At 41.2% G+C, this 9,420-nt stretch overlaps 1 protein-coding gene across 1 annotated transcript in view; it reads right to left on the bottom strand.

The window, feature by feature from the left end:
• Positions 1-1,109: 1,109 nt before the first annotated feature.
• The window catches only part of ttc28 (tetratricopeptide repeat domain 28), a 127,060-nt gene continuing 118,749 nt past the window's right edge, over positions 1,110-9,420 (bottom strand). Inside the window, exons 27-34 of the mRNA XM_035668077.1 lie at positions 8,716-8,840; positions 7,911-7,988; positions 6,802-6,961; positions 6,493-6,569; positions 5,105-5,234; positions 4,889-4,996; positions 4,169-4,802; positions 1,110-3,028 (exon numbers count right to left, since the gene is read on the bottom strand). Of these exons, the coding sequence (XP_035523970.1) occupies positions 1,924-3,028; positions 4,169-4,802; positions 4,889-4,996; positions 5,105-5,234; positions 6,493-6,569; positions 6,802-6,961; positions 7,911-7,988; positions 8,716-8,840 (2,417 nt within the window). The 3' untranslated portion in view covers positions 1,110-1,923. The remainder of the gene's footprint in view (positions 3,029-4,168; positions 4,803-4,888; positions 4,997-5,104; positions 5,235-6,492; positions 6,570-6,801; positions 6,962-7,910; positions 7,989-8,715; positions 8,841-9,420) is intronic.

Genomic DNA, 9,420 nt, shown 5'->3' with positions numbered 1-9,420 from the left:
TTGTGTATTTTGTAAGAAAGAAAGGTCCTTGTAATACACTTTATTCCATTCAATATTTGTGATTATCTAAGCTGAAGTTTTGGAAAGATTTAGAGAAATGTTTAGGTGGTTTAACACTATAACTAACCTAAAGCGTATAACGGATAAGACTAAACGGTGGGGACGTAACTGCTGAAAGCTGCCACATTCTGCATTTTTCCTGTTACTGGTAACAGCTTCTTTGTTCCATTTATTTAAATATACAGTTTATATTTTACATATTGTCTCGTCTTTCGTATATTTTTATATAATGTCTCTTTTTATTGTCTCTATTTTTATCATTATTTATATTCCTTTAGCGATTTGATTATATTGTTAGGCAAAGTAAATATTTTCAAAATTTTACCCAAATTTCAGAGCTTTTATGTCAGAATTATTTAATTACAAGGATTCATTGAAAGCAGCAACGGGTGTCGGAAAGACATAGAAATCTCGTCATAGCTCTTGTCATGTTTTTGCTTTCATTTTGTTGTATTTATCGTGTCTATTCTGTATTTCCCCTATACCTTTTGTTCAAGCTGTGATATCTGATTGTTTAAAAATGTGTTTTTTAACAGATTAGTGTCTCAGCGCTGGTAGGCCAATCACTTAGCATACCCCCATCATTAAATCAAATAATATTGTACATCATAAAAATAACATATATATATATGATATATATATCATGAGTAGACTATGGCGCCTGTCAGTGTTATATGATTGGATCATTATTACTGATGCATTAACATGTAAGTGGCAGTTAAATGTTGCGGCTGGGCGAGGTGGAGCTAATTTTAACTGCTTCATATCCTGTTTGGTAGTTTAATCTATGCATCATATTTTATAAATCAGAATTTATATAGTAAGTGCAGCAATTCAATCTATGCAGTGGAGTAAATTGAGTATAAAGTAGCAGAAAATAGAAATACTCCGGTAATGTACAAGTACCTCATGATTGCTCTTAAGTACAGTGTTTAGTGAATGCATTCAGTTACTCTCTGCCACTCGATTAAAGCGAGTTTTTGTAGGATAGAGATCAACAATCCTCCTTCTGAAATCTAACATTTACACGTTTAATGTTTACTATAAGATTGGGCACAGAATTATTCCCTTTAGAATTGATTTCTGTCACAAAAGCAAGACAAGGAAAGGAACATTTTTAATGGTCAGCTTCTTGAGAATTGAGATATCTCTGAGTTGGAGTCTGGCACTGCTGCAAAATTGTACATTATAAAGTCACTAACACACGGACACACACAGCAAGAGGAACCATGCTGACAATCACACACAAACTCAAATCTCCGTAAAAAATATCAAAATGTTTTCTTTTAACTTCTTCCTCGGTTTAATTGTCTTTATAAAATGTATAATAATGACTGGAAAACACAGTTTACTTTACAAAATAAATGACAACAGTAAGCATTGATAATGACATTTAACAATAATTATTACGCAATAAATCAAAATCAAATTCAGGTCAACTTACACAAATATAGCGAGCATTTGGGTCGACATAAAATGTTCTCCTTTTCAGGCATTCAGTCAGCAGACTCTAAGTACAGTACATGGAGGCATTGAGACACATGCTCTCTAGTCAGTCATAAAAACACAATTAAAGCCAAAGACTCAACACTTCTCTTAGAGTCATTTTGTCCTTCCAGCTCTGTCCAGAAGAAGGCACAGTCATCACATTCAAAACATTAACATCCCTTCACAAAAAAATACATGTGAAATCACTGTCAGTATCAAACAGTACTGTTTTCATCCTTGTCTTCAGCAGGTATTGCTAAAAATGTGGTATTTAGCTGACAAATGGACAGCTTCTGTCATAGTACAAACACCAAAAAACGGAACAGACGATAGGCCCTCTGGCTCTGGGCTCAGCATGGCAAATATCCCAAATTCTCAACATTTAGACGATGGAAAAAAATGTCCAGGTGACAGAAACTTGTAGCCATTCCCAGAAGGAAGTTTGATGCCTCCTTTAGAAGAGGGAGGCGGAGGTGGTTTCGCCTCCAGTTTTTGGTGACCATTCGGTCTATCGCCAGTGTTGTGCTCCGCAGATCCCTCTACATTTTTGCTGACAGACTCATGTCTAGGTGAGAGATTAAGCAAACCCAAAACATCTTTCTGAACTGTACTCATTTTCTTGTTCCCCCCTCGGAGTAAACTGGCAGGAGAGGGCACCTCATGTTTCTGGCCAGCGTTGGCCCAGAAGGTTTTTAAATTATGAATTGCCTGCACTTTATTATCCTGTTTTGACTGGTTCAGTTTGGGGGTGTTTGCAGGGCTGGAGCAGGCTGAAACAGATCCTGTGGAGGAATAGGACAGAGCAGGCGATGGGGCGCTGTCAGCAGGAGAGTGGGATGGTGAGATGTGGGCGGTGTAAGGTGAGGTAGGGTATTTCAGTTTAAGCTGAGCCTGCGAATGCACATCTGGGGAAACTGCGGGGAAAGGCTGCTCTTTCACAGAGAGAGATAAAGAGGGAGAGGAATGAGCTGGGCTGTTGTAGCCGGAGCTGATTTTCTGCAGCGACGACGAGCGGGATGGAGGTTTAGGCCGAGTCGGTGGAGGTGTTGAAACAGAGGTGGAGAGGGGGGAAAGATGACTGGAGAGGGAAAGAGGAGAGGAGCTAGCTTTTAGACTCGCTCTACTGGGTGGTCTGCTAAACGCACTGGTCTCAGAGGGCTGAAACCCTCGTGCACCTCCAGAGGGAGTCATAGTTGGGGTTGTGGGAGTAGACAGAGAAGGCTGCCTGGCATGTGCCTCTTCTCTCCTCTCAGGCCCCTGCAGTGTCTTCCCTCTAATGTTGGCTTTCTGCAGACTCTCCACAGCTTGCATGTGGCTCTGGGTCTCTTCCAGAATCTTCTGGGCCAGTTCCTGGGGATCCAGTTGTCCCGCAGGCATCGTCCTCTCCTCCTGGGACTTGACCGTGCTGTCTGTCTCTGTACTCGACTGGTCCGACTCAGAGCTGCTAACCTTCCCTTTCCCAGTCCTCTGAGGAGATGAGCTGGAAAAGAAACAAAACAAAAAAAACAGCTAAATTTACAGTTATACTGAAATGAATCCATCTGGGACTATAAATGCTGTCATGTGTCATGTAGCTTTTGTAACTGTTATATTACCACTTGATTAACTGTATAAAATATCAGAAAAGCCAAAAGATACATAGCTGGGAAGCTGGTGAGTTATTTCAGATGTCCAAAATAAAAGTTCTGCATATTTTTTGCCTAAAAAGCTGGAGAATGTCAGTGCTTGGATGGACATGAAGTTCTCACGGTAGAGAGTGGAAACATTTACCAGTTCAGCTCTAGTTGTTTCTAATGCAAATCACCTTGTTTCAGGTTTCATTTAGTAAAATCAGTCTTGTTTCTAGTGCAGTCAGTGACTTGCTTTGTTCTTTCTTGTTTTCAGATACAGACAGAATGACTTCTGGAACATTATAAGTTATATTTTAGGACTCCTATATACAAAAAAGAGTGATAAGTAAGAGTTTCTAATATAGCTCAACTGGAGAATGTAATTTCTAAACAAATTATAGTGGGATTGTTAAAAAGCTGCATTGCTGGACGGACAGGTCGGAGCTAAACTGAATTGTTGGCTTAAAGGACGAGTGTGTAGGTTTTATTCGCATCTAGTAGTTTATAAGTGCAACTAACTGAGGTCTGTAATTTACAAACTGGGAATGAAAACATACCTATGAATATTATATTCCATTTCTACCAATAGATCTTCCTAATACAGCGTAAGCAAGGAAAGGGTTTGAATCGAAATGACCCTCAAGTAAATCCATCCATCTGAATGGAGGACAATTCCCCAAAAACATAACATATTTCAGAAAGAAGACAGATACAAACAGTGAAAAAGATTCCAATAATGTCCTCAACAAAACAGAAGTCTCAATGAATTTTCTGTGTTGAAGAAGTCATGAGCCAAAAACAAAAAAGAATTGCTGTTGCTCAGCAACTCCACCAATTATCCAGGAGTTTCCATCACAACAAGATTTAGTGCCAATTCATCTAGTAGTTGTTGAGATATTTCAGTCTGGAACAACACGGTGGACAGGCTGATACTGTCGTCCCTAGAGAAGCTAACGTGGCTAATGAGACTGCATCATTCATTCTGACTCAACCAATAAGACTGAACTTACATTTCCGGCTTGGGTTTGGGGCTGGCAGGAACTTTCAGAGGCAGCGGCGGAGCTTTAATTGGGGATGTAGGTGTGCTGATGCTTCCCTTGGAGGAAACTGTAACAGGGTACCCATGACCCCCGGCGGACCCTCTCCCAGCACCGCCTCTGCCGTGTCTGTGTCCCGCAGGCAGCGGCAGTGTGTCACATTCCCTCCTCCCTCGCCCCAACGGCTCACTGCTTATAATGGAGTACCCCTCATACTCCTCTTCCTCCCCTTCCCCTCCTAACGCTCCTCCGTGATTGTTCAGTCGACCTCTCGACAGGCCGCCTGTGTGGCGGTGCGAGGCGTACCCTCCCCCGCGAGGTCTCTCTAGGTCCTGCTGGTGTGAGCGCTGGCTGATGATGTCACTTCCTGCCGGCTCAGGTCGGGACAGGAAACTGAGGGAGGAGGCGAGGGAGCTGAGGCTGTAGACGGAGATGGCGTCGCAGGAGAGGTTGTCGGGGCAGACGGGGGGTAAGAACGAGGGCTGAGGCGGGTAGCAGCCAAAGGAGAGGGGTAAAGAGTGCGGCTGGGAGGCCGACTGGGAGGACGACAGCGACTCAAGGGAGGAGGAACTGTCCATGCTCAGCCGCTTGGGAAGCTCTGTGGAGTCTAAGAACAGAGAGGGAAGGACTTCAGGTATTATGTTGGAAGAGAGGAAAAAGATTTAGTAGAATTTAGTCATGAATTATTCTCACCAAAGAGTGCGAGAAGAGACTGAAGAGCGAAATGCATGATGCGCCTGCTGGCCTGCTTTCCAGTCTTCAGCACGACCTCCTCCTGACCGACCTCGCAGAGATCGAAACCTGAGAGAGACAGCAGAGGAATGTCACTGAGCACATTTACTCAAAGTACTGTACTTGGTTTCATTTCAAAATAAAAGTCAAACTTGGTTCATCCTATCGATGACTCACCGAGCGCAGCCAGGAACTCGTGGCAGCCTGGAAGCCTCCAGAGCTGCACACTTATTGACACTTGAATGGGAGCCAGAGAAAAGTCTTGGTCTTTGTCGCCTGACTGCAACTGCACCAGCACTTGGTGAAGCTTTGGAGAGGAAAGAGGAAATAATTATTGGAAGTAAAAATGAGAGAGAAGAGAGAGAACAGCCATCATACAGGGACGTTTAAATATTTAAAGATCATTAACATTATCACACAGATCTTTTAAATAAAACATTAGGCTTATGTACAACAACTTAGTGTTCTTATCTTTGTGTGTCTGCTTTGACCAGTCTTACACGTTCTTTGAACTCAAGTCAGCAATGTCATCATGAAACACTTACCATTCCCACCATGCTCTTAACCGCCTTAGTGAGGTGGGTATGAGAGGAGAGGAAACAGAACTTTAGTGGTTTATGTCTGCGTAGCTGTTGGGTTTGAGTCACTGCACACTCATCCATGCATGAACAATGACTTGCTTATGTTGATGATACCCGATGATACCCACATGGTACGGAGGATCTCAGGTGTCGTGCAAATTGTAACAAAGCAAGCATGTGGGAGAGGGATGTAACTCTGTCACTAACAGAGCTGTGTTTGAGAAATGATGAAAAGTGAATGGTTGAATGAACTAAAGTTAACGTTGTTTAGCCAATCAGGAGCAGGGTGAAGATGAGAACACTGCACACTAGGACAAGATGTAAGAGCAACATTGATCAGAAGTTAATGTGTTGGCATGAACCAGTGGTGGAAAGTACAATTTTAAGGTTTTTGATTTTTAGTATAGTATTTTTAGAGGGAAATATTGTACTTTTTACTCCACTACATTTATCTGACACATGTAGAGAAAGCGTGTGTTAAAGCCCCACACTAAGATGCCCCCTTGCCACTTTCCATCTGCTAGCAAACAACCAAAAAATGTCTAAAAGTGGCTGTGTGGCAGGATGCGCTACCAACAGAGTAAAGAACGCAGAACTACGTTTTTATAAGCTATATACTATGTATGAGTGCATTTACAGTACAGTGTTGTATTGGTACTTAATTAAAGCCTTTACTAGGAACCTTCAGTTTCTGTTGATTCTGGCGACCCCTGTGGACAAAAGCGGTAGTGTTTCCACTGCCTTATTTTATTGATTTCAAGGGGAATCCGACCCGTGGCAGACATTAAGAATAACTTAGAAATAGTAAATCTTCTCTCTGGTGGTCTTGTTTGTTTATGTAGGTCTTACAGAGGCATCAGTATTAAACTGAGACTGTTTATAACCAGTTAGAAACTCCCTGTAGTTCTTTTAAGTAACAGATCTGAGTACTTGTTCCACCAATGGAATGAATAACTGTGACACCACTGTACAACATTGCAGTACCTTGTGAATGAGCTGTTCTCCAGCCTCAGATGTTGTGACCAGTTTACAGAGAGCCTGCAGAGCTGGAGGTGTCAGACCTGTGGATAAACAGAGGGTTTTTCTATTACAATTATTATTTATACATCTATATAGTCAGATTTATGAATGCGCACCTTATGAATTATTCTCTGGCTGATGTAAAATACACAAATTAAGTGTCATTTCATGCAGACTGCTCTCAACTATTCTCCTGGAGGGACTACACAAGTTGTTATTCCATCAGTGTGATTGACGTGAGAGACATTTTGAATAATGGAAGTGCTGTGGTACCGAGCAGGGACTGCAGAGTGGTGCTGCACTGTTGCAGCCGGTCCCCAGGGTCTGAGGTGGGAAAGAAAACCGCCGCGGGAAGACCGGCACCGCTACCAGAGAAGTCCAACCGGAAACCCACCGCAGACAGGAGGGCCTGCCACCCAGGCACCCCACCGACCTTAGAGAGGACACACGTGGACATGAGTAAAGAAGACAAGTGGTGGAAGTAAATACAGTTACTCAAGTTCTGAACTTCAGTTCATTTTCTTAAATGTTGTATTGCCACTTTTACTTAAGAGTAAAGGTTGCGGTGGTTTGTGCAGCCAAAAACACATCGACGACCCATAACGCTAGCTAGCTCATAGGTTTGGTACGGAGGTCCTTAAGTGACAGAATTAAAAGCAGTGGTTCCCAACATTTTTCCTTAAGGGACCCATTGAGTAAACTGACAACCCCTGACCAATATTCATATTATATTCAATGTGTAACAATAACAGCACAGAAAAGCTGATTAACTGCACAATAAACCCAAACAGTGAACACAATAACTCCAGTCAAGTTTGAGTAAAGCAAGAGAGTTGGATGAATTTTGAGCAGATTATTTCCTGTGAATATTGATCATATTACATTATATAATATTGGTCTTCCTGATATTTCTCTGTGTGTATTGTGGGTGTGTTTTTTAAACAATCATACATATTATATTAACTTGAAGAAAATAACATTTTCATTTAGATTTCTTTACAGAAATGAACAAAATGCTGACTTATAGGCGTACTGGGTATATCTTTAAGTTTTCTTACACCCATTAAATTCAAGAAGGCTTTGTGACCCCCCCATGAAGTTTTGGATGCCCCACTGATTTCCAAACATGGAGGAGGGACATACATATAATTTGACAAAACTGTCTCTAAAATACCATTAGAAAATTCCTAAAAAACAACTTTTTTTTATCATTATTGGGCCATATATTGGGCAACTGGTGACGTATAAGACAAGACAGATGTGATAAAAAAACACCTAAACATCGATTTTGATTTCTTTGAATAAAAGATCTTCCAGGAAGCACTGGAAGACACAGAGGTTGACATTTAAAGACAAAGAAACAGGAAGACCAACACACAGACCTTGTTCTCGACGCTTTGTTGCGACGTGTACATCGGATTACACTGACCGCTCTGAATACGCTGCAAAGACTTCTCAACCTGTGGAGAGAAAGAGACGCAGTTCAAACCATGTTAAGTATTCACGTTGGGGTTTTCTGATGTAGAAAGAGCCGCCATTCATGACACTTTTGGGGATTTCATGGGCTGATGGAGCAAAACTGTCTGTCTGAAATTTGTATAAATCTTTATGAGATCTGACTATTTTTTCCTCTCTGCCTCTGCAACATATATACACTGTATATATGTCATACATCAAACCATCAGAAAGGCAGAAAACTTGCTAATGCAAATGGATGTTGTAGCTCATGAGTGTGAGGGTGGGATGACAGGTAATGGATAGTGTTTGGTCCATCGTAAGTTCCCAAAGTGATGTCTTCAAATGTTTCCTTAATTTGAGCAACAGTTAAAAAACTCAAAAATAATCACTTTACTATCATAGAAGGCAAAGCAATTCAGCAAATATTCACATCTGAGAAGCTGGTAGCAGTGAATATTTAGCACATTTTCCTAAAGAGTTATCATTATCCAAGACTTTCTACAACCATATTCTATACTTGTGAAAGATTACATTCAGTGTGATTCTTTTTGATCCTAAAATATTTAAATGATGCGGCTACAATCACAACAAAAGTCACATTCACAGCAGCAAGTGTTGATGTGATTTTTAGTGTGATGTGTTGATGCAGAGTTGGCTGTCGACTTCGTTCAGGTGTTAAAGGAATAATGATTATAGAAGTGACACTGTGATTAACTTCAGAGGTCTCACCAGGTGTAACAGCACTCTGAGGGCATCTCTGGCCCTCTCTGGGTACTGCAGGATCTCTGCCAGGGCTTGGCCAACCAGCGACATGGGGCTGTTCAGCTTCACATCACTGCCGATCAGCATGTAACCTGAAGGAAAACACACACTGAGATACTGAACGCATTTAAACACCAAATGAAGCATTTAGGTTCACATGGGAGATTAATGCAAAGCAATGTTTCACACAGTCTGAGCTTCTTTCTGCATCAGAAAATCTGCTATGTTGATTGATTGTTATAGTAATTTTTAATGCAAGAATGGCAGAAAATTCTGTTTTCTGCCTCTAAAATATGGAAATTTACAAGACCTTTAGTTTCATCGTTAGTTGCAGGCCTGAATTCATCCAAATCATCCATTACTGAAACCATTCAGACCCCGACTCTGAGATGAGACCTGCAGTAGTTTTTTTGTATATTTGTATATGTTTTGTATACATTATAACAGTGGAAATATTTATCTGTAACCATGCTTTTTATTGTTTCAGTGGAAATATTAACTCAATTATTTTCAATGTCAAGACCAAATAAGTTCACCTTGAGATCCATTAACTTTCTAGCCTGGTTGGAGGCACAGATGACATAGGTTCCACTGGGGATAGGTAAGTTGATTTTCTTACAAAAGTCTCTGAACGTTATTTGATAACAGTGACAGAGAGCGGCGCCGGCGTAA

Source organism: Morone saxatilis, unplaced genomic scaffold, assembly GCF_004916995.1.
Source record: "Morone saxatilis isolate NCDOM2014 unplaced genomic scaffold, NCSU_SB_2.0 Contig21, whole genome shotgun sequence".
Lineage (NCBI taxonomy): Eukaryota > Metazoa > Chordata > Actinopteri > Moronidae > Morone > Morone saxatilis.
The sequence above is the reverse complement of the archived record's forward strand: the minus strand, read 5'-3'. Positions and strand labels throughout refer to the sequence as shown.